Below are 27,837 nucleotides of genomic sequence, written 5' to 3' on the forward strand. Positions count from 1 at the left end.
ATTCCCTGTATTGTATAGTTTAGTTTGTAAAATACTAAGGACAATAATAAAATCTGCTGGCTGCAAAACTGGTACAAGCAAAATCAGTACTATATTTATCAGAGAAAAAAACCTAGTGGTTTCAAATGGCAAACTGATAAATGTCTGTAAAGGTGGGAATGTGGGCAAATCCCCTTTACCATCCCCCTTGGTTGTGACCTGCCAATAAAGTTCACAGCTTTTATTCATTAGTTTGTCTCCACATTAAAATCTCTGCAGTAGTCTGCAACACATTCCTCTATTACAGCCATCTACCCAACAATGTATATACTGTATCCCCCTAATTGACCTATCATTTATTTTTCTGGTCTGTGGGATTTAGGGCAGTCCTGATGAAGGTATGTGGGCTTATAGATGGAATAAAATGCGAATAACTTGTTATATTCTTTGGTTACTATTTTGTGTACCTTGTTGTAATGACAGGTATTATAGCCCCCAGAATATACCTATAAATTGTGTTATTTGCGTATTGCTGTATCTTTAATGGTTTCTGTGTCATTGGTGTACAATAGTTTTTTCCTAGAACAACACATTTAAACAAGGATGTAACGCTCTTTGTATACAATTTAATTTAAGTCCCAGAGGATACAATATGTGAAAAATTCCACCTGTTTAAAATGAGACATTATAACTTTTAATGCAATTTTAGTTTTTTTGCGAACTTGTCAAATCACATTACAGATAAGGCTTCACAGCTCTTATACAAACACACAGTAATGGCTTGTGGACATGAAAAAAAAATGAACACTTAGCCTTTGAGGGCTGCACATGCAATCATATGAATTACTGTTGCTCTAAAAAAAATGTGTATACAGATGTATTTTTTAGAATAGATATTAAACAAAAGCAGTGTAAATAAAACAGCACTGGTAATCCTCACACCTGTGTTCAACTACACAGGCTATGGACTTGCTCTGTTTTTAGTTTGATCAGTGCATTAGTATTTATGAAATATACTATGCACAGTGTTACTTGAATATGTTCGGCCAGGCCTGGCTAAACCTGCGCTTTATAATGTACACCTTCTTCTCATCACCTGAGAGCATGTCCAGAAGGGTGCGGAGAAGCAGGGTAGCCAGAGCACTTGATACAGAGTTGCACCTCCCTGCCTAGTGGACAGGAGAGCCTTTGCCCATCTGTCTCAGGGCAATGCAAGTTCTGCCCATATTCAACATGGCGCCGCGCCTCTCCTCCCTATTCTCTCCGCATTGCGTCCCTTGCTTTTGCCAGCATCCAATATGGCTACAGTTGCGTCCCGCTGAAGCCTGGATGCCAGCTGCGCGGTGACCTTTGCCCTGCTGGCAAGGGGCGGGGAATGGTCCCCAGCACGCCGCCATATTGGCTGTTGTCCTGTCTTGGGGGTGCAAGTCTGGATTATTGCCTTTGGGAATATTTCTCGGGTTCGGAGGGGACGGTACGTGTCCAGGGACCCATTCGGAGGGCCAAGCAATGACCAGGAGGAGGAACAAGCAAGGGAGCGGCCGCAGGGAGCGAGCTGCCGTGCAGCAGAGGCTGGGCAAGGGCTCCACTGCTCCTGATGGACCAGAGGCAGATGCAAGAGAGAGGCTGGAGGAGATGGGCAAAGCCGGACAGGTATTGCTGCCACACCCCCTCCTGCGTGCACTTCCCTTATCTAATGGCCACTATTTATAGCATGCAACCTCACAGATACATTGCATACACACATCTCTTTTGCACTACATGCAGCAATCCCCTGCCGCATTATACACCAGAGTCTACTAAACATCCATCATGCATACACGCTTTTTCTCTGTTAGTGTGTATAATATGTACCCTGTTTTTCCTGCAGATGCATCAGTCTTCGTGGGTGCATCTCTTCCCCTGCAGGTTGCTCATGATGTATAATGCACATATCTAAACTACATGTACCTGTGCACCCTGTGGGTACCCTTGACACACAGTATCCAATAAATGCACCCTTTCTCCTTGATGTATCGGACAATTCATACACTTGGCCCCAATACAAACCCAATTCATGAACCATCTTTATCCAATGTATCCATGCACAGATCATGTTGAGTGCAGGTGCATATTCCAATTACATGAAATGTATATTTGCACCATACCACTGTAAACGCTCTCACTTTAAAAGTATCCTTTGCTCTATATGTACCGCATGGTCTTTGCAGATACTTACAGCACAAATGCATCTTCAACCCCTTTATACTTCACTATTCACTACAGACACCGCTATTCTGTAATACAACCTCTTTCTCTTTGACCATAAATATAACTTCTTCAATATTTCCAGTTCCATAGAGGCATGAGAAACAATGTAATCGACCTGTCTGGCACTTAAACTCAACTATTACATGCATACATCAACTACTCCATCATGTACCCTCTTCTTTTGCAAGCACCACAATCCCTGTTGCAGGAGGTCCTTCCATGTTCATGCATGACCTGCATTATGTCACCCTTCCTTTTTGAAGCTACTTCAGACCAGTGATTCTCAACGGGGTCATGAACCCCCTAGATGTTCGTGAGGTGTCTCCAATGGGGTTTGCTGAAAAAATATGTAATGATTAGTGTTGTACTGGGTCCTATATTTTCCTAAAACCAGGTACCCGGGCAAAATGAATCATTTATCCCCAGAAGGCAATTACCTGCATGGTGAGGAGACCACGGCGACATCTGGGACCAGAATCAGAGGTCCTTGTTCAGCCTGCGGGAGCAGCAGGAACAGAGCAAACAGCTAATGCCTGTGTGAGCTGGTGAACCATGTGACCGGAGCAGGAGCGTTCCTATTGGACAGCCGGGGAGGAGCCGGCTGTCCAATAGGAACGCTCCTGCTCCATTCACATGGTTCGCAGGCTCACACAGGCATCAGCTGTTTGCTCTGTTCCTGCCTCTCCCGCCGGCTTAACAAGGCCTTCAGCTGCTGCCACCGCCACCAGGACGTCTGCTGCTGCTCCCAGAAGTCGCCGCGGTCTTCCTCACCTTCCGTTGCCGGCTGCAGGTAAGTGTTGAACTATTTTCAGCTGCCCTGAAATTACCCGGCGCTGGTTCCTACCTGGTGCTGATCCCAGCCCCCTGCTGCTGGGTCCGGGTAATTTCCAGGTAGCTGAAAAAGTGCCGGGTACCAGGTAATTTCCGGGTACTCGGTACATCACTAGTAATAATGGATCCCAGACAGTGGGTTTCTGAGCCCATTTTATGGACTGCACACTTAGTAAGGCCCCAACCTGCACCTTAGCGTGGGTTGTAATAGCTGTCAATTACAGCAGGAGCATCCAAAGTCGCTCCCCACAATGCTTTGTATCCACAGCAGCAAGGCGTGGGCCGTAACTTTGGCAGCTCCCGCAATAATTGACAGCTATACCACTCATGCTGTCTGCATACACAGAGGGGCAGTTTGTGGCCTTATAAAGTGTCGTCCCCCCCCCCCCCCACACACACAAGCACAGGGCACTGTACTTTGTGGGATTGGTCAAACAGTTTTGTTTGAAATAGTCTGAGTAGCCAATAAGATTTATTAATTAGGGGTTTGAGAAACAAATATTTACGAACAGGTTGTGCAAAATGTAAAAAAGGTTGGGAAACTGCCTTAGACTGTTTAGCTACTCTCTGGTCTTTTAGACTCTGTTCCTCTCAGCTTTGCTTTAGCTTGTTCCACTTGTGCTGTTCTCCTTGTTTCACTGTTGACAGCAGGATCCCATGCTTCCTCTCAGCTGTCATTAGGTTGAATTCTTTCCCTTAGTGCCTTATTTGCATAGCATATACTTTGTGTTGTGAAGGTAACAGGAATCCCTCCCACAGCCTTTTTGTGAAGTGATCTAAGGAAAGGACTTGTGTGATATGGAAAGCTTGTGCTGAATCAAGGCCTCTACAGAGATTTTTCAAGCACTGCGTTTGCAAGCTTCTCTTCTCCACGTTTCTCCAACAATTTTGAACATTTCATCCTCCATCTTACTTTTGGTCGACGTCTTTTGATATCCCGTGGAATCCAGTAGAGCAGGGGTGCGTAAGCTGGGGGTCGTGAGATATTTGGGGGGGGGGGGGCTCGGTGGTTACAGAGACCCTGCACTCTTCCCCAAGGCATTTAAATGCCGGGGGACCGCACGAGGCCTCTGCAACTCTCTTACTTTGATTCAGCTGGCTTCGGGCAACACGGCGTCAAAGGACGTCACATGATCCTGTGTCATCATTTGACGCCTATCACAATGGCAACGTGGCGTCAAATGACACCGCAGGTCACATAACATCACATGACCCTGCAGTGTCATTTGACGCTGGCACAAAGGTGAAGGGGGACAGCAGGCAGGGGGGCGCAGCGCCAAAAGTAGAGTGCCATCTTAGTCTGACGATGGTCATTTCTTCTTGTGATGTGCCCACTACTTTTTGACATTTTGTCACCTGTGTGATGATGTCAGTCTTGTGTTTGCTTCCGAACCCATTCTTTTTGCTGTCTCTTTGGATAATACCCAGCATACACCTCTCCATACTCCTTTGCATTGTCTTAATCTTCTGAATTATCTTGACATTCATGGTCCAAGTTTCATATCCATACGTGAGCACAAGCAGAATACACTGGTCAAAAACTTTTCTCTTGAGGTACAGTGTGAGGTTTCCTTGAAAGATTTTGTTTCTTCAAATGCGCTTTATCCCATCTTTATTCTCCTATTGTTTTCTTTCAAAAGGATTAGATCTATTGATACTTATAGGCAAAGGTAGGCCGTGCTTAAAGTGCCGGCGACGCGAATTCGCCCAAAAACAAAAGCATTGCCGCCGCGTGCGCTTATAGCGCGAAAACCCGCCGACGGCAAAATTTGATTTTTCAAGGGCCGTCACGTGACAGCCCTTGAACAAATCAAATTGCGGGAATCCCGCAAAGCGGCCGACCGGCGAAACATAAGTTTCGCCGGTGGCGACGGGTGACGTCACCCATCGTTTTGCCGTCGCCGGCACTATAGGCAAAGCCGTAGACATCGTTTTTGACCTCTTCAAGTACATGTGTGTATCTATGCTATAAGGCAGGGGTATGCAAACTTCCTCCGCTGCCCCCCCCCCCCCCCCCGCCTGCTCTCCTCGTGTGGCGCCCCCCTTACCTCTAATGCGGCGTCATGTGACGTCACGTGACCGTGGCGTTATTTGTCGCAGCGTCTCCATGACAACGGGCGTCAAGATGCTGCATTGCCATGGAAACGTGTGGTTGGAAGCGGGGACTGAAGCCGGGTAAGTGAGCCGCGCCCCCCAAAAAAGTCTCGCCCCCCCCCAGTTTGCGCACCCCTGCTATAAGGTACTAGCCCACTGTGACTACCCAAACATTTGGACATTTTTACGGCCGTTAATTGGATTTTCATCATACATTGGAACTTTAATTGACTCATTTCCACAGACTCAGTGATTGCCACCAGAGTGGTTGTGTCATTTGCACATTATCATTTGAGTGTCTATTATATTGCTGCATTCAACCCTTTTTTTTTAAATCTTATTCACATGTTTGTATTGTGCACTGCATTCAATTGCACCACCTTGAGAAAGGTCCCTCTGGGGGACCGAAACGTCGGTTTTTGTGTCTTCTATCAAATATAGAAAATTCATGATTTACTTACCTGCGTGCTGTCCCTTGATGTCGTGTTGCAACCGGTATCGTATGGTCTGTTATTGCTTTATGGGATAAGCACCAAAACTTATTTACTTGCATATGGTGTGCCGGCTGTGCATTGGATTATATATATATATATATATATATATATATATATATATATATATATATAACACCTACCCAGCCTTGAAAATTGCAAAGCTAGTACAACCAACCTCACACTGATGAGACCCAGAAGGTCAAAACGGCTGTCTGTGAGTGGTTTGAATGGCTTTGTATCTAATCCCATACTGTGCTTAAAAGCTGTTGCGAACAGCAGAGCATTTTCTTATAAGGGTTCCATGTAAAAATGGATTTCAGGCAAAATGTGACACGTGTGCCCATTTGCATGTCATTTCCCAGAATCCCTTGCTGCAATGGAAGCATTGTATGCTAGGTGATAATGGTGAAAGGCAGGGTTGCAGAGCTGTCTAAGACATGTGAATGTGCTCACAATTTATATTTTAATTTGCTATATGGTATATGCTGGAGGTTGTTTTGTCACTTTTTCACCCACCATAACTTATCGCGTAAGACCTTTGTCATCCTGAAAGTATCCGCCATTGCTCTGGAATTCTAAGGAGCCAGCCTCATCCCTTCTCTCACCCCTTCATATCTCTCCCTCCCATCACTTGTCTTTAATACCTTTTGATGTCCCCAATTATTTCCGCCTCTCTCCTTCTCCAGTACTCTTACTTTGTCCTCACGTAATTTCAGAAATCATCATGCAAAATGTGGTTACGATATCATAAGAGGTGTCCAAATGCAGAGCAAACAGGCAAACAGCTTTCCAAAATATATGGTAGATGTGGTCCCATATAGAACCAGCCACCTTCTATTGAAGGCTAACCCGGAGATACATTTTTTTACATCTATCTTTTCCGTATATATTTATTCCTCTTACCTTCGGCGGTGGCGGCATTCTACTGACATCGGCATCCTCCTCTCCAAATCCCGTCAACATGGCTGCGCGACGTCACGTGACGCCCCACCTGCGTCAAGTTGCCATGACAACGGGACGCCTAATGGCGACGAGGCATCACGTGATGCCACGTTGACATGGCAATGTGACATGGCAATGTTGACATGGCAATGAGCATCTTGTTGTCATGGCAATGAGCATCTTGTTGTCATGGCAACCGGCATCACGTGGCATCCCGTTGTCAACGCGGCGCCATTTGACATCGCCCAGCCATGTTGACTTGATTTGCAGGGGGGGGGGAGATGCCTGAGACGCCGCCACCCAGAAATTTACGAGGTAAACCCGTAGCCCGGAGATACGTGGCCGAAACCCGTAGTCTCTTGGTCAAACCCGGAGTGGTGGCAATCCTGTATAGAACGTTCCTAGCAGCGCCCCCTTTGGAGTGGGTGACAGGTTCCAAACCATGACAGTCCATTTTGTTTTCATACATAAAGTGATCCTTCCAAGTTTGGTTGTTCTAGGCCTTACAGTTTGGGCGTGCATAATGACACAGACACACATAATGAGACACACACACAAACATTCTGAAATATATGTATAAGATATGTATATATGTTTCTCTCTGACTGATATTGTTTGTTAGTCTACGCCACATCAAACAATGTCATACTTTGCAATATGCTTTGGGAGTAGCTTCATGTCAAAACACTGCGTTTTGAAGCAGGCGAACCTAACATTTGAATCCCAGTGATATGTATATGTATCGTGTATATGTGATGTAAGCCGTATGAGGGGTACATAAAAATACTACAAACTTAGGCTCCAGCCCGAATTTGTAGGAGCCATCGTTTAGTTAAAAACCAAACAAAAGGAGGAGGATGGAGGTGGCGGGACTGTCATGGCATCCTCTCCTCCCGTCGGTGCTGTCAGTGTGACTATCTGTGACACATATCATATCTGTGACACTGACACACACACTGACACTGACATGCATGAGAACGCACAGACACGAGAACACACACACACACACACACACTGGCTGCCATACACACGCACTGCTGCATGGGCACTGCCACACGGACGCAGACGCATGTACTCACACTGATGACGTACTCGCGCTCACTGATGCGTGCACGCACTGCCACGCTCATGCACTGAGGCGCGTTTTTATTGACACACTGTCATGCTCACTCGCACACACTGAAGCTCGTTCGCACACACTGACACACTGAAGCGTGCACGCACACTGACCCGCTTACTAGCATACACTGATGCACTGAAGTGCACGTGCTCACTGACTCGAACACACTGACGTACTGAAGCGCACACACTCACTCGCACACACTGACACATTGAAGCGTGCACGCCCACTCATACACAGACTGACTGCCGCACGTACTCAGTGACTAGCACACGCACTGACTGGCGAGAATGCGCTCGCCCTGGCACGAGCCTGCAAATTTGTGTGTACAATAGTGTGTACATAAGAAAATAAATATTATTGTTACAATTACCTTTGTCCCTTCCACTGACAAATATATCCGGGTGTCTCTCTCTTTCCAGAAAGACACAGGACTTTGAGGTGTGAAAAAGACTTGCTGGCTTTGCATTTCTTAACATGTACATAGTCTCTGTCTAGACATTCACACTCTTCCATGTGCTGTGTCGGCTGCTCTCACCTACTTTCGGTGGCATCTCATGTCAGCATTTTCAGTGGAGTTGGGTTTATGAGCTGGGTTGTAGATTCAGCAGCTTTCAGATGGCCACTGCTGGAGGGAACTGAACACTGTCCTCTAAATTAACCTGGAACGATTTGTGGCACATATTATATTTGTGATCCAATGTGATATCAGTGCTGACAATCTCTGTATAGGGTTTAAGTGTGTGTGTGTGTGTACACACACACACACACACACACACACACACACACACACACACACACACACACACACACACACACACACACACACACACACACACACACACACACCTCAGCTGTACATGCTCTGTGTGCAGTTATTCAGTGTTTATTGTTTGCCTGCCTGGAAAGCTTTTGTTCTGCAGCCTTGTAGGAAGTTGTGTGCCTCTGTCGCTGTGCGCACGTGTCACTACGTATCCATACCTACAGTCTGGTATTATTATTATTATCCTATATTTGTAAAGCACCAACATATTCCGCAGCGCGGTACAGTGGGGGTAAATCAATTACATAAAGAGAAGGACATACAAGTAAGGGCAGACAAGCAGATACAGAGGGTAATGAGGGCCCTGCTCCTGAGAGCTTACACTCTACAGGGAATAAGGGGCAATGCGGAAACAAAAGGTAAAGTGGCTGCTCCCTGTGGGAGAGGATGTGTGACTCCGGTGGGTGCTAGAGGGTGTTGGATAGCGTGGAGTTTGGTGTTTGTACAGTTTAGGCAAAGGTCTAGAAAAGATATCGTCAGAAAATCCATCGCAGATCTTTCAGACACACATACTGCTCCCCAAACATATATGTTTGTTTGGTTCCCTTCTCCCTCAGCTCTCAAGGTCCAGTGATCTAAAAATGTTAATTTGGGGATCGGGGAGCAAGTATTCATTGTGATCAAGACTGGCAGGAATGAATGAGACTTTCAGTGACTGAAAGTTAACAGTCCTGCATTCAGTGGACACACGCTGCCAGATAAACCCTCTCCTCACACACACATGTTGTCAGACAACCCCTCTCTCGCTCTGCCTGCTCCCTCTCTCGCTCTGCCTGCTCCCTCTCTCGCTCTGCCTGCTCCCTCTCTCGCTCTGCCTGCTCCCTCTCTCGCTCTGCCTGCTCCCTCTCTCGCTCTGCCTGCTCCCTCTCTCGCTCTGGCTGCTCCCTCTCACGCTCTGGCTGCTCCCTCTCTCGCTCTGGCTGCTCCCTCTCTCGCTCTGCCTGCTCCCTCTCTCGCTCTGCCTGCTCCCTCTCTCGCTCTCCTCACACACACGCTGCCAAACAACCCTTCCCCTCACACCCCATAAACGTGCGCTGTCTGACACATCCTATTTCAGAGCACGCTATGTAAATATATATATTTGTTTCTGTTTCACATCTGTCATTTCTCCTCTTCTTATGGGGACACGCTGTCTAACACCTCCTCTCTCATGCACTATCTGTCCCCCACATCTGCTTGTCTGTGTGTGTGTGTCTGTGTATATTTAATAGGCCATATTTACTAAGCAGTGTTACTCCATAGGAAACCTTCCAGCACAGCTCAGTAACTAAGGCCGTTTACGGCCCATAACAAGGGTATAGGGCCATATAGTGTCTTCCATCACAGGAGAGACCTTATGAGCAAACATGTCTTTAATTTATATATGTAAGTTATTTCATGCATACATATAGAAAAGGCTTATGACCTGCATTTGGAGCGGTGTTAAGCCAGCATGTTTTCCCCTGCACAGAGAGGAGGATCCAGACAGTGACCGGTCTCTCCTTTCCCTGCTCCAGGTGTTGCCGTCCTCAAGCCAGTTTGTGCAGACGTGTTGCCTACTGTGTCACCGGGAGCGGAAGGACTGGGTGGGTTCACCTCCTTACAATGGGCTACTTTCCCCAGGAGATGGGCTCCCGGCCTCCTTTGTGCCCTCCTTGGCACAGAACTTGCTTGGGGAGATGCCGCTGTGGATCTGCCAGAGCTGCCGGAAGAGTGTGGAGGAGGAAGAGAGGCGGGCAGCGCCGGAGCAACCTCTGGCGGTGAGGCTCCTGCTATCCCTTTGCCAGGCGTAGCTTCCAGCTCTAGTGCAGTTTGGCTACCATCACAAAGCTGTGCTACAGCCAGATTACCTGATGGTGGTTACCCAGTTGAACTCGGATCATTTTACTGTCATAGTCTTCAACATCTCGTATATGGATGAAAATCTAGGCCTTTTAACAAAATCCTGTCACGGTTTAAGGAGCTTTACTAACCCAGCACTCGTGCAAGTGCCAAAAAAGTATTACTTGTACTTCCTTGCCCCCCACACTGCAGTTGTTTCTCTGCCTGCCGTACTCGCTCCTTCTTGCTCGCGCTCTCTGTCGCTCACTCTCTCTGTCGCTCGCTCGCCCTCTCTGTCGCTCGCTCGCCCTCTCTGTGGCTCGCTCGCCCTCTCTGTCGCTCGCTCGCCCTCTCTGTCGCTCGCTCGCCCTCTCTGTCGCTCGCTCGCCCTCTCTGTCGCTCGCACGCCCTCTCTGTCGCTCGCACGCCCTCTCTGTCGCTCGCTCGCCCTCTCTGTCGCTCGTTCGCCCTCTCTGTCGCTCGCTCTCAGTCGCTCGCGCTCTCTGTCGCTCGCTTTCTGTCGGGCGCGCTCTCTGTTGCGCGTGTTCGCTATCTGTTGCTTGCTCTCGCTCTCTGTTGCGTGTGCTCTCTGTGGCGCGCGCTCTGTCACGCGCTCGCTCTCTCTCTCTGTCGCTCGCTCGCTCTGTCGCTCGCTCGCTGTCTGTTGCTCTCTCTCGGTCGTATGCTCGCTCTCTCGGTCGTTTGCTCGCTCTCTCGGTCGTTTGCTCGCTCTTTCGGTCGTTCGCTCGCTCTCTCGGCCGTTCGCTCGCTCTCTCGGCCGTTCACTCTCTCTCTCTCGGTCGTTCGCTCTCTCTGTCGCTCGCTCTCTCGATCTCTCTCGGTCGCTTGCTCTGTCTCTCGGTCGCTCGCTCTGTCGCTCGTTCGCTCTCTCAGTCGCCCGCTCTGTCTCTCGCGCTCTGTCGCGCGCTCGCGCTTTCTGTGCGCGCTCGCTCTGTCGCGCGCGCTCGCTCTGTCGCGCGCGCTCGCTCTGTCGCGCGCGCTCGCTCTGTCGCGCGCGCTCGCTCTGTCGCGCGCGCTCGCTCTGTCGCGCGCGTTTGCACTGTCGCGCGCTCGCATTCTGTCGCGCGCTCGCGCTCTCTGTCGCGTGCTCTCTCTCTGTCGCTCGCTCTCGGTCGCTTGCTCTCGGTCGCTTGCTCTCGGTCGCTCAGTCGCTTGCTCTGTCTCTTGGTCGCTCGCTCGCGCTCTCTGTCGCACGCTCACTGTTGCACGCTCGCTCTCTCTGTCGCGCGCGCTCTCTCTGTCGCACGCTCACTGTTGCACGCTCGCTCTCTGTCGCGCGCGCTCGTTCAGTCGCATGCTCGCTCTGACGCGCGCTCGCACTGTCGCGCGCTCGCTCTTCTGTCGCTCGCTCTCTCTCTCTGTCGCTCTCTCTCTCTATCACTCGCTCTCTCTCTCTGTCGCTCGTTCGCTGTCTGTCGCTCGCTCGCTGTCGCTCGCTCGCTGTCTCTGTCGCTCGCTCGCTATCTCTGTCGCTCGCTCGCTATCTCTGTCGCTTGCTCTCTGGCGCTCGCTCTCTCTGTCGCTTGCCCTCTCTGTCGCTCGCTCTTTCGCTCGCTCTCTCTCTCTGTCGCTCGCTCTGTCGCTCGCTCGCTCTCTCTGTCGCTCGCTCTCTCTGTCGCTCGCTCTCTCTGCCGCTCGCTCTCTCTGTCGCTCGCTCTCTCTGCCGCTCGCTCTCTGTCGCTCGCTCTCTCTGTCGCTCGCTCGCTCTCTCTGTCGCTCGCTCGCTCTCCCTGTCGCTCGCTCGCTCTCCCTGTCGCTCGCTCGCTCTCTGTCGCTCGCTCTCTGTCGCTCGCTCTCTCTGTCGCTCGCTCGCTCTCTGTCGCTCGCTCGCTCTCCCTGTCGCTCGCTCGCTCTCTCTGTCGCTCGATCTCTCTGTCGCTCGCTCTCTCTGTCGCTCTCTCTGTCGCTCTCTCTCTCTGTCGCTCGCTCGCTACGCTTGCTCTCTCTGTTGCTCACTCTGTCGCTCGCTCGCTATCGCTCGCTCTGTTGCTCGCTCGCTGTCTCTGTTGCTCTCTCTCGGTCATTTGCTTGCTTTCTCAGTCGTTTGCTCGCTCTCTCGGCCGTTCGCTCGCTCTCTCGGTCGTTCGCGCTCTCTCTCTTGGTCGTTCGCGCTCTCTCTCTTGGTCGTTCGCTCTCTCTGTCGCTCGCTCGCTCTCTTGGTCGTTCGCTCTCTCTGTCGCTCGCTCTGTCGCTCTCTCGGTCGTTTGCTCGCTCTCTCGGTCGTTCGCTCGCTCTCTCGGTCGTTCGCTCGCTCTCTCGGCCGTTCGCTCTCTCTCTCTTGGTCGTTCGCGCTCTCTGTCGCTCGCTCTCTCGGTCGCTTGCTCTGTCTCTCGGTCGCTCGCTCTGTCGCTCGCTCGCTCTCTTAGTCGCCTGCTCTCGGTCACTCGCTCTCTGTCTCTCGCGCTCTCTGTCGCGCGCTCGCTCTGTCGTTTGCACTGTCGCGCGCTCGCTCTGTGTCGCTCGCTCTCTTGGTCGCTTGCTCTCGGTCGCTCTGTCGCTCGCTCGCTCTCTCAGTCGCCCGCTCTCGGTCACTCTCTCTGTCGCGCGCTCGCGCTCTGTCGCGCGCTCGCGCTCTGTCGCGCGCTCGCTCTCTCTGTCGCGCGCTCGCTCTCTCTGTCGCTCGCTCTCTTGGTTGCTTGCTCTCGGTCGCTCTGTCGCTTGCTCTCTCTGTCGCTCTCTCTCTGTCGCTCTCTCTCTGTTGCTCTCTCTGGCGCTCGCTCGCTCTCTCTGGCACTCGCTCGTTCTCTGGCGCTCGCTCTCTCTCTCTGGCGCTCTATCGCTCTCTCTCTCTGGCGCTCGCTCTCTCTGGCTGTCGCTCGCTCTCTCTGTCGCTCGATCTCTCTGTCGCTCGCTCGTTCTCTCGCTCTCTCTGTCGCTCGCTCTCTGACGCTCGCTCTCTGGCGCTCGCTCTCTGACGCTCGCTCTCTGTCGCTCGCTCTCTGTCGCTCGCTCTCTCTGTCGCTCGCTCTCTCTCTCTGTCGCTCGCTCTCTCTGTCGCTCGCTCTCTCTCTCTCTCGCTCGCTCTCTCTGTCGCTCTCTCTCTCTCTCTGTCGCTATCTCTCTCTCTGTCGCTCGCTCTCTCTCTGTCGCTCGCGCTCTCTGTCGCTCGCTGCTTGCTCTGTTGCTCGCACTCGCTCTCTGTCGCTCGCGCTCTGTCGCTCGCCCTCGCTCTCTGTCGCTCGCCCTCGCTCTGTCGCTCGCCCTCGCTCTCTGTCGCTCGCCCTCGCTCTCTATCGCTCGCCCTCGCTCTCTGTCGCTCTCTGTCGCTCGCCCTCGCTCGCCCTCGCTCTGTCGCTGCTTGTTCTCTATCGGCTGCTGCTTGTTCTCTCGCTAGTTGCTTGCTCTTGCACACTTTTTCTCGCTCTCTTGCTCGCTCATTCTCCCTCTCTCGCTTGCTCTCTCAGTCGCTGCTTGCTCTCGCTCGCTCTCTGTCTATCTTTCGCTTGCTCTCTCTGTCGCTCTTGCGGTGGCGCTCGCTTTCTGTCGCTTGCGCTCGCTTTCTGTCGCGATCGTTTCCTGTCGCTCGCGCTCGCTTCCTGTCGCTCGTGCTCGCTTGCTCACGCTCGCTTCCTGTCGCTCGCGCTCGCTTGCTCACGCTCGCTTCCTGTCGCTCGCTCACGCTCGCTTCCTGTCGCTCGCTCACGCTCGCTTCCTGTCGCTCGCGCTCTCTCTCTGTCGCTCGCGCTCTGTCGCTCGCCCTCGCGCTCTGTCGCTCTCCCTCGCGCTCTGTCGTTCGCCCTCGCGCTCTGTCGCTCGCCCTCGCTCTCTGTCGCTCGCCCTCGCTCTCTGTCGCTCGCCCTCGCTCTCTGTCGCTCGCCCTCGCTCTCTGTCGCTCGCCCTCGCTCTCTGTCGCTCGCCCTCGCTCTCTGTCGCTCGCCCTCGCTCTCTGTCGCTCGCCCTCGCTCTCTGTCGCTCGCCCTCGCTCTGTCGCTGCTTGTTCTCTATCGGCTGCTGCTTGTTCTCTCGCTAGTTGCTTGCTCTTGCACACTTTCTCGCTCTCTTGCTCGCTCATTCTCCCTCTCTCGCTTGCTCTCTCAGTCGCTGCTTGCTCTCGCTCGCTCTCTGTCTATCTTTCGCTTGCTCTCTCTGTCGCTCTTGCGGTGGCGCTCGCTTTCTGTCGCTTGCGCTCGCTTTCTGTCGCGCTTGCTTCCTGTCGCTCGCGCTCGCTTCCTGTCGCTCGCGCTTTCTTGCTCACGCTCGCTTCCTGTCGCTCGCGCTCGCTTGCTCACGCTTGCTTCCTGTCGCTCGTGCTCGCTTCCTGTCGCTCGCGCTCGCTTCCTGTCGCTCGCGCTCGCTTTCTGTCGCTCGCTCTCGCTTCCTGTCACGCTTGCTTGCTCGCACTCGCTCTCTGGCACTCACTGTCGTTTGCGCTCGCTTTCTGTCACTCGCGCTGTCTCTGTGTCGCGCTCTCTCTCTGTCGCGCACATTCACTCTCTGGCGCTCGCTCTGTGGCACTCGCTCATGCTCTCTGACGCTCGCCCGCGATCTCTCCTCTTGCTCTCTCGTGCACACTCAATCTGTCTGCGCGCTCGCTTTCTCGCAATCACTTTCTTTCTCGCTCTGTCGCTTACTTGCTCTCACTCTCTGTCGCTTTCTCACTCGCTTTTTCTCTTTTTCGCTCGCTCACTCTTTCACTTCACACGGGTGAGCACGAGAGAGGCTCTTTTTTGCACACGCTCTACCGCACCTGTGCTCATGCTCGCTCTCTCTTGCACGCTCTCTCTCGGCAAGAGTGCAAGAGAGAGGCTCTTTCGCGCGTACTCTCTTCTCTCCTCTCTCTCTCTTTCTCGTGCATGCCCTCTCTGTCTCTGCGCTCTCTCCCAGCAAGAGCGCCAGAGGGAGAGGCTCCCTTTCGCGCCCGGCACTTTTTTTCTCGCGTGCTCTCTTTTCCGTGCTCGGGAACGAGGCTCTCTTTCTCGCAAGCTCTCTTTCTTTCTCAAGCAAAAGTGAGCTTGCTCATTCTCTTTCACTCGTTCTCTTTCGCTCGTTCTTTCTCGCACTCTTGCTTTCTCTCTCGAACTCTTGCTTTCTCTCTTGCACTCTCGCTTTCTCTCTTGAACTCTTGCTTTCTCGCGTGCTCGCTCACTCTTTCTCGCGCGCTCGCTCACTCTTTCTCGCTCGCTCACTCTCTTTCTCGCTCGCTCACTCACTCGCTCTTTCATGCTGCGCGGGTGAATGCTAGAGATCTTTTGCACACACGCGCTCTCTCTCGCAATTGTGCTCGCGCTCTCTCTCTTGCACGCTCTCAGCAAGAGCACAAGACAGAGACTATTTCATACGCGCTCTCTCATGCATGGTCACTCTTTCACTCCACGTGGGTGAGCGTGAAAGAGGCTCTCTTTTGCACACACGCTCTCCCTCGGCAGGTGTGCTCGCTCTCTCTTGCACGCTCTCTCTCGGCAAGAGCGCCAGAGAGAGGCTCTTTTGCGCGTGCTCTCTCCTCTTTCTTTCTCGTGCGTGCTCTCTCTGTCTCTGCGCTCTCTCCCAGCAAGAGTGCCAGAGGGAGAGGCTCCCACTCGCGCATGGCGCTTTTTTCCTTGCGCGCTCTCTTCCCCGTGCTCGAGAGAGAGGCTATCTTTCTTTCTCAAGCTGGCTCATTCTCTTTTGCTCGTTCTCTTTCACGCTCTTGCTTTCTCTCTTACTCTCTTGCTTTCTCTCTTACTCTCTTGCTTTCTCTCTTGCACTCTCGCTTTCTCTCTTGCACTCTCGCTTTCTCTCTTGCACTCTCGCTTTCTCTCTTGCACTCGTGCTTTCTCTCTTGCACTCTTGCTTTCTCTCTTGCACTCTCGCTTTCTCTCTTGCACTCTTGCTTTCTCTCTTGCACTCTCGCTTTCTCTCTTGCACTCTCGCTTTCTCTCTTGCACTCTTGCTTTCTCTCTTGCACTCTTGCTTTCTCTCTTGCACTCTTGCTTTTTCGCGTGCTTGCTCACTCTCTTGATTGCTCACTCGCTCGCGCCGCGCTGGTGAGAGCTGGAGATCTTGTGCTCGCGCTCTCTCCTTTTGCTCTCTCATGCGTGCTTTGTCTGTCTCTGCGCGCATGCAATCTCCCGTGCTCTCTGTCTCAGTGCTCTCTCGCTCGCGAGCGCTTTCTCTCATGCGCTCTCCCTCCCCACAAGAGTCTCTTGTGCTCACTCTCTCGCGCTCCGCCATTCTCTCGCGCTCTGCCATTTTCTCGCGCTCCGCCGTTCTCTCGCGCTCCGCCGTTCTCTCGCGCTCCGCCGTTCTCTCGCGCTCCGCCGTTCTCTCACACTCGCCCTGTCTCGTTCTCTCGCGCTCCGTCGTTCTCTCGCGCTCCGTCGTTCTCTCTCGCGCTCCGTCGTTCTCTCTCGCGCTCCGTCGTTCTCTCTCGCGCTCGCCCCGTCTCGTTCTCTCTCGCGCTCGCCCCGTCTCGTTCTCTCTCGCGCTCGCCCCGTCTCGTTCTCTCTCGCGCTCGCCCCGTCTCGTTCTCTCTCGCGCTCGCCCCGTCTCGTTCTCTCTCGCGCTCGCCCCGTCTCGTTCTCTCTCGCGCTCGCCCGTCTCGTTCTCTCTCTCGCCCGCCCCGTCTCATTCACTCTCGCGCTCGCCCCGTCTCGTTCTCTCTCGCGCTCGCCCCGTCTCGTTCTCTCTCGCGCTCGCCCCGTCTCGTTCTCTCTCGCGCTCGCCCCGTCTCGTTCTCTCTCGCGCTCGCCCCATCTCGTTCTCTCTCGCGCTCGCCCCGTCTCGTTCTCTCTCGCGCTCGCCCCTGTCTCGTTCTCTCTCGCGCTCGCCCCTGTCTCGTTCTCTCTCGCGCTCGCCCCGTCTCGTTCTCTCTCGCGCTCACCCCGTCTCGTTCTCTCTCGCGCTCGCCCTGTCTCGTTCTCTCTCGCGCTCGCCCTGTCTCGTTCTCTCTCGCCCCGTCTCGTTCTCTCTCGCGCTCGCCCTGTCTCGTTCTCTCTCGCCCCGTCTCGTTCTCTCTCGCGCTCGCCCCGTCTCGTTCTCTCTCGCGCTCGCCCCGTCTCGTTCTCTCTCGCGCTCGCCCCGTCTCGTTCTCTCTCGCGCTCGCCCTGTCTCGTTCTCTCTCGCACTGTCTCGCGCTCCGTCGTTCTCTCGCTCCGTCGTTCTCTCTCGCGCCGTCTCTCTTGCTTGCCGTCTCTCATTTGTGTCTCTTTCTTTCCCGCCGTGCTGTGTTATTTTGGATTGATTCTTGTTGCTCACCCACACTTTCTCTCGACAGGTGTCCTTGTCTCACACTTCCTGCAAGTCGCAGTCCTGCGGTGGAGGCTCACACTCATCTTCCTCCTCCTCCTCTTCCTCCACCTCTTCCTCCTCCTCCTCCTCCTCCTCCTCATCCTCCTCCTCCTGCCACGGGAACTCTGGGGACTGGGACCCCAGCTCCTTCCTTTCAGCACACAAGCTCTCGGGGCTCTGGAACTCTCAGCACGCCAACGGAACCCTTGGAGGGGGACCTGCAGGTGAGCTAGGGAGAGGACTAACCGCAGTGCTCTGCCTGATAACAAGAGCACGCTTCCTCCACACTTGTGACTCCTCAACACTTGTGACCGGCAGCGGTTATATATTTTCATTAACCCTTTCGCTGCCGGAGAAAAGGCAGCCTTTTATTGCTGCGCTTGGTGTCAAAGTTTCACAGAACGTTTAGCCAAAGCCCAGCCTAAGGACCGCCTTTTCGTAAATCTGTGATACTACCGTTCGTAGCGAGAAACGGCAAGTGTTAGTTTGCCCGCATGCAGCTGTATCTCAGCTTAATAAAGGCTGCCCTAATTGAGATGCTATTGAACTTAGCGGGAGATTCACTAAGCGCTGGTGCAGGGTCAAGTTTCGAGGCAGTTAACGCTGGATTGGGTTGCGATTCTCGAGTGTTTAGTAAATCCTGGCCTTAGACCAAAGAATTGGACTAGATCTCAGGTAATTGGGCCTCTGGAAATGATGTTATTCTTTGATGAGACTTTTTGAACACTTTTCAACCTTTATCTACCCTTAATACATTCCGATATAAAGTGCGCTTAAAGTGCACTTGACAGCGATTTTATGCATCCTTACCCTGGTGATCTCTGTTTTTTAATATCATTGTGATCCTTCTTTACAATTGGCTGCTTTGCCTACTCGTACGATTGACATCTGTGTGATTTTAAACACCTAATAATCACTTTCCTACTTGTTTTCCATACATAATATTACTTATTCTGATGTTTCTAAAACTGTTCGTAGAAAGAAAAGGGTGTGTGATTATACAGTAACTTAGTTATTTTGAGTTTTTTTCTATCGTTTATTTTTTGGGGGAGGTGCTGCAACTTTAAAGTCGCCTCAAACATTGGACTACAAGGAGACCCCTGTAAGGCGGCGACACTGTCTTGTGAAATTGGTTTTCGGTCATCTATTCCGGGAATCCCAGCCACACCGGGTGTTAGAAATGAAAGGAATGAGAATGCACTTGGATTACCTGCGGGTTATCTCCTAAACATGGTGATGCAGAGGTTCCCCCGAGAAGAGGGTGTTTTATAATCTACCTAGTAGGGTGGGTTGCATCTACAAAACTTTGAGAGTTGATAACACAACATATCCCAGTATATGTTTGCATACAGTGGCAATGCTGTACAGTGTACATCACAATATGTCCCAACAAAGGGCATGAAGCCTGCTTTGTCTGTGTGTGGCGCTGTAATGTATGCAGCGCTGTATATTGAATTTTCAGACGGTAATTCCTGCCTTGCAGGACTTGACGTCTAATCATTTTTGGATGCCTGGAGCACAGGGAGATAAAGTGACTGACTCAAGGTCACAAGGAGTGTGCGTGCGTCTGTGAATGATGCCACAGAAGTGCTGGTTCTTACAATCTTGCACAAAGGTCTGTACATGATTGTGTAATGTGTCTGTTCCACAGAGGAGAAGTGCACTGGGATCCCGGCGTCACCGGACTGTGGCGGCAAATCTCCCAAACCCTCCGGACTGAAGGTGTGCCCATATAGCCCGTCTGGGGCCAGTACAGGGACACTCCCTACCTCACTAAACTTCTGCAAGTCCCCTAAGCAGTTCAAAAGCATGTGCCATAGGCCAGCATCCCCTGGTAAGTGGTGAACAGGGCATTGCTTATCAGTGGGTATGGGAATGGGTGGAACCCTGCAAGGAAGGTTGTTTAAGGGCAGAGAGATGCCCTCTGGTAGTTACTGTAAGGGAATGTGTCCAGCATTATTCTACAGGCATGTCAGGAAGAGCGTGATACGTCACGTGTGTTGTTTGCTAGAAGTTGGGCCCCTGCATGGAATGCATGTGATATGTGCTAAAAGGGTAAGGGGTATCAAGTGCCAGTGTGGGTGATGCCCTGCCCAGCATTGTGTGAGTGTGAATATGACCTGCCAGAATTGTGTGTGTGTGTGGCGGGTGGGGGGGTTGTACTATATGCCCAGGACATACATGAAAACAAGAGGTAACTCAATGTATTACTTCCTAGTCAAATATTTTATAAATAAATAGTTGTGGGCATAGTGCAATGCCCTGAAGCTCTGGGTCGGAGGTGATGACTGACAGGGTACTGTCCTGTTGAGATTTTAAGATGGCTTGATGGAGCAGTTCCCTGTATGACTATAGAGTTAGTGGTGGTGAGTTGCAGTGCTCTGTTAGGCTGTAGGGTCTGGGCTTGGAGGGCACTACTCTGGTTGTGCAGGGCTGTGCATACCTAATACCTTCTCTCTTTCTCCAGGGGAAACTTTCCACTCCTCAGAACACCATCGGCACCCGGACCCCAGTGCCCCTCCCAACAGTCCCACGGGCCTCTCCTCCCAACAACATGTGTCACCCCACAGCTCTCCACCCCCACACCTCTCCCCCACCAATTCCATGGCACCTTTCTCTGTGACAAGCCCCTCACCTCACACTTCAGCATCTAAATCTACTGCCGGCTCCCCACCCGGGAGTCACAGGAGCTCCCATCTACCTGGGTCCAGTCCGTCTCTCCTCAAAGTAAATCCTCCGCCCCCACCACTCTCGGCATGCAGCCATCCCTGCAATGGGCACTGCAGTGGGGGAAATGTACTACAGGGAGCGGGCATCCCCGGGACCACTACTAACAGGTAAGAGGGGTCTGGCATATTATTTTTGTATATAATATTTATATTTGTATGCACCCTTTCAGTGCTCTAGACACCTTCCACACATTGCTCTGCAGCTTCCCCTAAGCACCAGATTAATCACATCACGTTTGGAAGACCGTGGCCTTTTTGGATTATTCGTCCATATTTACTTATATTTTGTAATATATGATACTGTTTCTGTAAATGTTTGCTTTGTTTTCTGTGTCGTTTCTGTTGAAATTCCTGATTTATTTGCCCCGTAGAGCTGTGATTGGGAATGTAATTATATTGTACTATACATAATTTATATTGGCTAGTTAATAATATATACACTTATCATATATGCATAATACTATTATAGTACAGCCATACACTTTCACTGGACACATTAACTAGTCTGTAAAAAGTTTGGGATACGTCTGTTCAGTTGTTTGAAGCAGAGCACGCACTGATGTAGATGTTGCTAACACACATATACAGGCATGTTACTGACATGTGTGACCCTCTCAGGGACACACCATGCAGAGGACACAAGTTTTCCAATGGCTCAAGCTGCCCGGCCCTGCAGCCATGTGAGGCAGACGAGGGGCTGGGGGAAGACGAAGACAGCAGTTCTGAGCGTAGCTCGTGCACCTCCTCCTCCACCAACCAGAGGGACGGCAAGTTCTGCGACTGTTGCTACTGCGAGTTTTTCGGACACAACACGGTGAGGCCTGCTAACAACTGCAAAGCTTTGGGGTTCGGGAGAGCCAACCTGGAGAGGGAGTGAAAGAGTGTTGTCCAGAAGGGTCAATCCTGTCTATTCTGGTGGGATTGCTGGCCCCATTATCACTGAAGGGGTTAACAAATGCCCAGTAGGTGTTTCACAGCCAACAAATTAACAGAGCCTCAGAGTTTGTGTCTGTGCTTGGTAGGCACTGTATTACTATAACATTGCTCTGCTGGTGTGGAACAGAAGAGTTATAAGGCATTACTCTGAACATGTCAAGCAGGCCCAGAATTAATAGAGCAAAGCTCTACAGATGTGTGGCAGTAGAAAGGTTGGTAGAGGAAAGCTCTGCAGGTGTATATTAGTAGAAGAGTTAATAGAGCAAAGCTCTTCAGTATTCCAGTAGTTGATGGATTAATACTTTGTGCATAAATCTGCCAAAGAAATGTTAATAAAAGTAGTACAGCTCAACCTCATTATAGCGCGAACTGCTACAACGCGGATCCGCTTATAACGCAGTCTGAGCGTGGCTCCCGATTTAAAAACATCTCATAGTTTTTTGTTTTAGTGAAATGGCCGCCGCGCGAGGACTTATCCGCCATCTCCTCTCTCCCTGCTTCATCAGGCTGCGTCCTACGTTAGCGGCGCACATCTCCAAGGTTTTTTTTCAAATATATTTAACATTCAATGCTTTATTACACACACACACGAGAGAGCTGCAGATGCCGGTAAGTCCTCACGTGGTGGCAAAATTTTATAACGCGATCCCGATTATAATGCGGTCTGATTCTGTGGACCCTGAGGACCACGTTATAACGGGGTTCAGCTGTATATAGCATAATAGGGCTCAATCGTGTACATAGCATATAGTCTTTTTAAATGTAAGTGTTGGGCCGTGGTGATGTCTGGGGGACAAAGAGGGAAAGGGAGCACTTGCCGTCACACCTTCTGTTACATGAAAAGTTGACTGCTTTATCCTGCAATTAGGAAAGTGAAACAAAAACACAGCGCACAACGCATATAGTGAAGTATGAAAAGATATATTAATCTATAAAATATTAAAGTTCTGCGTACATCAATGTAAAAAACACAGACAATGGCACTTGTCCTATGCATTTCATAGCAAGAAGCTACTTCTTCAGGGGCCCTGAAGAAGTAGCTTCTTGCTACGAAACGCGTTGGACAATTGCCACACATCTGATATCAGATTTTTTTGCCGTGTAAGGTACATTGTGCCTCTCCCTGTTGTCCGCTGTCACCCTGCTCCGTGGTTGCCGTTGTGCGCATGTTCGGACTATTACCTAGCCTCAGAGAGGAAGGAATTGGCCCGCTAAGTCATCAGTGAGCGACCAGCATGCCCGAGTGACGCACCGGAAGTGCGTGGAGCGGCATGCGAGACACGTTGAGTTTCCTGGACTCTACTGCGGGACCTTACATCAGCTCCCTCCCATGTTGTTACCCTAAAGATTGGGGGACTACACCGAGTTCTTTGGATGGTATCCCAGTGGATGACTTCGGCTGCTATGTGCCTCTGATGTCTCTGCTGAAGAGCCGTGCTGTGATCCATTAGTTCCAGCGTGCGGTAACCCTACCCACTCATTGCCTGTGTTTTTTACATTGATGTACGCAGAACTTTCATATTTTATAGATTAATATATCTTTTCATACTTCACTATATGCGTTGTGCGCTGCAGGGGTGTTGAGCCACCCCCCACGACGGCTGCAGACGCATCCAAGTGATTTTCTACACTAAGGTCATATTTACCTTGCCTCATTATTGTGGGGCTCTCAGAGCACTATATTTAGCTTTTCTCACGTGGGACCCTGTTTTAGCTGCACACTTACCCCCTTTTTTCTGTAATTTATCCTGCAATGTCTGTCTCCCCAGCCTCCTTCCGCACCCGTGAGTCGAAATTACACAGAGATTCGGGAGAAGCTTCGATCACGGCTCACCAAGCGAAAAGAGGAGCTCCCGCAGAAGCAGCATACCTCAGGGGGGGCAGCCGTAGATCACCGGGATGTGAATGAGCTGCTGGACTTCATCAACAACAGTGAACCCAAAACCACCAGCAGCAGTAAAGCAGCCAAGAGGGCACGGCACAAGTTGAAGAGGAAGGTGAGACAGAATCTGGGGCCGATGCCACAAATCCCTTACTATAGGATGCACGCTATGGAGAGACGTGTGTTGTGTAGTTATGTTGTATTTTTTCTTTATATCACCAATGCTACTGTTCACCTACCTTTTAAAAGAAGCAGCTTGTATGTGAGTGCTGCTGTTTATAGATCTCTTACTCGGTTTATATTTGGTGCCTTGCAGGAGAAGGCCCTCCATGAGGCTGGTGTTCAGAAGGCATCTGATCTCTGCCCGTCACCGGGAGGGGACACAGGAGCCCCCACAGCAGGAGAGAAGCTGCCACAGTGGCCTCAGCTTGAGCTGGAGCGGGTGAACAGTTTCCTAACCAGCCGGCTGGAGGAGATCAAGAATACCATCAAAGACTCCATCCGAGCCAGCTTCAGCGTTTATGACCTAAACCTTGATGTCAACGACTTCCCTAAGAAGGCCGCAGTACTGGAGCAGAAGAACCTGCTCACCCACCTCAACGGCTCCTCTGACCTCCAGGAGATCGACCTTGACCTCTCCCCTCTCAGCCTGGGTGCCCCCAAAAGCCAGGGTGTGCGGCAGGCAGAGGAAGACACAGACAGCGCCACTCCCCAAGCACCAGAGAACGGAGTGGTAAAGAGGCTGAGCGCTGTACCTAACCTTTCCCGGATGATCTGGGTACAGTCTTCTAAGGGGTCAGAATCTTGCCAAAGTGCGGACGTCAGAGGCCCTAGCACTAGCCCGGACACAAAGGGCCAGTCACCCACTGAGGGACAGGATCTTCGGGTGCTGCCTATGGCACTAACTGCTGGAAGTCGTCAGAAGAAGAGCAAGAAGCAAAGCAGCCAGACGCGGAAGAGTGATACGAGCAATGAAGAAAATGAAGTGGTCAAGCTTGCTGCAGCAAAACCGCCCCTGAGGCCCCTACCTGAGAAAGGAGAGGAAGCCCCACTTCAAGGACCAGACTCGGTGGCCTGTGTGAACTTCAGGTCGGAGAGGGAGAAGAGCCAGCAGAGCGAGCAGGGAGTGTGTGAGAGGACAGCAGTGCCAGGGGATGTGAGAGGTGGCAGTGGGGAGGCTCATAAGGAGTCTCCCCAACCCAGAGGCAAAGCGAGGAAGAGCAAGAACAAGATGGGTAAATCTGGCAGCTCCATCGGTGCGTTCTCCGTTCCTGTCTCTGACGTTTCCATGATGGCCTTTTATGATATTATGTCATTTAGTTTCTCTGGGAACAACAAGGGGGAAAAAGAGGAGAGCACTGCACAAAGGTAGGAGGACTGGAGGGATAGAGATCAAAAATGATTATTTAATGAGCACGAATCCAACAGACGAAGGTAAAAACAAATCCTCTGATGTGTTTCCTACCGGCGGGAAACCCGTCAGGATTTGTTTTTACCTTCGTCTGTCGGCTTCATGCTCATTAAATAATCATTTTCAATCTATATGCCTCCAGTCCTCCTACCTTTTTGCGGTGCTCTCCTTCCCCCCCCACCCCCCCTTTTGTTACCTGTTGATTTCGCCAAGGTAGAAGCACGCCCAGGATGAACTGACTGATTCATGAATTACAGGACCGTGAGTACACCAACGGACATATATTGACGTTGGATCGTTTTGTTATTATTTGCTAGTACCTCAGCCAGTGTGGGATTTGAGCCATATTGATCAGAGCTCCCCAGCAATGCTGCTTTAGTGCGGGGCTGTTGGTAGAATTTCCCTCTTCCGGTCTCCTTCTCCGCTGAGTTCAGGTTTTACTCGCTGAGTGGTCCAACCCCACATGCATATAGGCATACTGTACAGTAGGTACTCGTATATCATGGATCCACATCATTGCTCTACCAATCAAGGGTTTATTACGGTCTTTACTTTCCTACCAGCCTTTCAACATTCAGGGTTTTTGTAGCGCCATTTCTGGAATTAATTTCCCCAACTCCGTTTCTCTGGGAAGTAGTTTTTCCCTTGTCGAAGAGACGTAGTTTTCACCTGTTTATTATTCCGCTGGCGTCAACTGTTAACATGGCAACATTTGTTGTCTTAATGTGTGAATGGCAGTGGTCATTTTAACCTCCCGGGAGGTACATTTTCAGCATCCATCTCTAGAATTCAACATCAGATTTTAGAAAGGGAGGCGTTGCTAAGGGCAGTAGTAGCGAAGGAGAAAGGCAAAACAGGAAACCTATAGTTTTTATGCAGAGTAGAGCTGATTTCCTACTTTATAGGAAAGATGTGGTTACCCATATTTGTTTTCCTTTTAAAAGTTAAGGATAAGATGTTAGGCCTTGGCGCATGTGTGTCTTACTCTTGAGGAGATAAGTGGTCAATCATTTTTCTTTCTGTGTTTCTGGAGGGAAGAAGTGTCTGTCCATCTCAATAATATATTTGCATCAGGGGAGGGGGGTGATGGATCTGTCCCGGATTTCTCTTCACGTATTGCAGTATTTGGGTTTCTCTTTTTCCTTTTTTGTGTTACTTGCTGTACTGACCCGATCTCTTTCCTCTCCCAGATGATGTTTTCCTCCCTAAGGATTTAGACGGCATGGAAGTGGATGAGACAGATCGAGAAGTGGAGTATTTCAAGAGGTGAGAATGGGGATGAGTGTTAGCTGCACGTGCTGCCCCACAAGGAGCAAGAGAAGTGGGCACAGAATGAAGGGGAATTCACAGCCAACATTCACCACCGGGTGTCGTCATTGCTCTACCTAAAATAGATGCCCCTTATAAGACCATCACTGGCAGGTAAAGTGGAAGAAACGCTCTCCCACCGGCATCATTATCTCATCTTGTTCCTTCCTAGGTTCTGTCTGGACTCTGCCAAGCAGACGCGTCAGAAAGTGGCTGTGAACTGGACCAACTTTAGCCTGAAGAAAACCACTTCCAATGTGGCACAGTGAAGCCTGAACCTCCCACGGTTTTACTTCTCCCCTCTCTTCTAGCTCCTACCAATACAGATATTGTAAGCCCCCGATTCTGACCTCTGACCTCCTCTACTCCATTTCACACACACTCCCTCACGGACTTTTACTGCGGGATGTTAAGGATACATCCACCCTGATCTGATCCTTTTTTTTTTTTTTTTTTAAATGATGACATTTTTTTTTTTAGGAAAGGTCGGGGCTGCAAAACAGATTTCATTTCCGTTCCCACGTGGCTGTTAAAATAGCTCAAATACCGACCATCATAGTGCCAATGATGCAATGCCAGGGAACGCTAAATAAGAACACTCATAGGATAGTGGCAGCTGTTTCATTGGATGAACGAGGCGGAACGGGAACAGGCATGTGGTTAACATTTAAATTGCAGCACAATGTAGCTCTGGCAAAGAAGAGGTTAGCTTACATCAACTGAAAGTACTGTCAATATCTATTCTGCAATGTTTTTGGATCTATTTTAAACTGTAAATGTCGAAAATCTGAAGAAAAGGTTTCAGATTGCTGCCGCAAAAATCGCCATGACAACCAAATGCAGGGTCTGCATAATCCATCTTTAAAATGCCCAGTAACTTTGTTTTTAAAACCTGTGAAAACAGCCAAGGGATTATCAGGGCCTGGAGATTGTTATGACCTGTGTTTGGAATATTTTTTAAAATCTTTTTATCTGTTGAGTATGAGGGACTGGTGCTTTCAGCTCAATTTTCAATGAAGGGCATGTCTTTTTAACCCACCGTTGCTGATGATTTTGCATTAATCACATGCTTCCTAATGAACTGTTGCATGTGACGTAATCATGTTCATTGTAAGACGGGCCTTCCCCCAACAACCCAAACAAACAGAAGAAATTGTATCTGACACACCTAACGGATGGCCACCAGAGATATCACAAATGGCCAGAGGCGTGTACGTACCTCTTCAGTAGCTGATCTCTCCGTCCACCTAAGTTTCTGAATGTCATCCAAGCACAGCATTGCAATTATGAAAACGATTTACACAGACCTGCCAAAAATGAGTTCGGTTTTCTTTAAACAGAAATGAGAGGAGAGGGGACCAGGAAACAAGAACGTGTTTCCTTCCCGGTAGAGCTGCCATCGTTCTCCACCAATCACATCCCTTTTTAAGCACTTACATCATTTCCTGCTGCTCCACCGTGCATCTTGCTGGCTTGACCCCCTTGGCTGGGGGTCATTGGACCTGTTTCCCATGAAGGGGCGAGGTGAGAGGTGCTCGACACCTCCACACAATGGAGTAAAAAGGATCACCCTACCCTTTATTTGTTTTTCCTCCACAGCTCCTACATTTGATGTATTCCCCATTCGTTGTCTCTTTTTATGAACCAAAATAATGCATTTGTATATTGCTACGATGGACCGAGACAGAAATAAGGAGTTGTCTTTTATTTTTGTTTCCGTGTACGTTCCCCCCCCCCCCCTTTTATTATTATTATTTTTACCTGACAGCTGGTGCTATGCCCGAATAAGCAGTGGAACTCCGGCCTTTTGGATCAGCAGGCCCAGTTCTCTGGGTTCGGCATCTGGTTTTTATTAATGTTCTGTTAGCCAAGTGTACATTGGCCTTGCTGTGTTTTTTTTTTTTTGTTTTTGTTGTTTTTTTATTATAATTATTATTATTTACTTTTATACTGTGAAAATCTTTCATTCGGAAAGATTAAATGAAATTTGGACACAGAGGGAAGAGTCTTG

At 50.5% G+C, this 27,837-nt stretch overlaps 1 protein-coding gene across 2 annotated transcripts; it reads left to right on the forward strand.

The window, feature by feature from the left end:
* The first annotated feature begins 1,327 nt into the window (after window positions 1-1,327).
* FAM193B (family with sequence similarity 193 member B) lies at window positions 1,328-27,837 on the forward strand. Of its 2 annotated transcripts, none has more exons than XM_075600839.1 (10): window positions 1,328-1,632; window positions 10,030-10,272; window positions 17,547-17,784; window positions 19,212-19,394; window positions 20,028-20,397; window positions 20,908-21,103; window positions 22,995-23,222; window positions 23,424-24,342; window positions 25,709-25,784; window positions 25,999-27,837. In XM_075600839.1, exons 1-10 carry the CDS (start codon window positions 1,489-1,491, stop codon window positions 26,093-26,095), a joined length of 2,694 nt encoding a protein of 897 aa, XP_075456954.1. In that variant the 5' UTR covers window positions 1,328-1,488; the 3' UTR covers window positions 26,096-27,837. The 2 variants fall into 2 exon arrangements, with proteins under 2 accessions (XP_075456954.1, XP_075456955.1); XM_075600840.1 differs by having other exon boundaries at window positions 1,334-1,632; window positions 23,424-24,363.

Source organism: Ascaphus truei, chromosome 5 (genome assembly GCF_040206685.1).
Source record: "Ascaphus truei isolate aAscTru1 chromosome 5, aAscTru1.hap1, whole genome shotgun sequence".
Classification (NCBI taxonomy): domain Eukaryota; kingdom Metazoa; phylum Chordata; class Amphibia; order Anura; family Ascaphidae; genus Ascaphus; species Ascaphus truei.

Bases quoted from the DNA above. Each gene is read 5' to 3' on its own strand.
- FAM193B (XM_075600840.1), top strand. From the start codon at position 1,489: ATGACCAGGAGGAGGAACAAGCAAGGGAGCGGCCGCAGGGAGCGAGCT. The intron at 23,223-23,423 runs GTGAGACAGAAT...GGTGCCTTGCAG, and splicing joins GGCACAAGTTGAAGAGGAAG to GAGAAGGCCCTCCATGAGGC. The intron at 24,364-25,708 runs GTGCGTTCTCCG...TTCCTCTCCCAG, and splicing joins TAAATCTGGCAGCTCCATCG to ATGATGTTTTCCTCCCTAAG.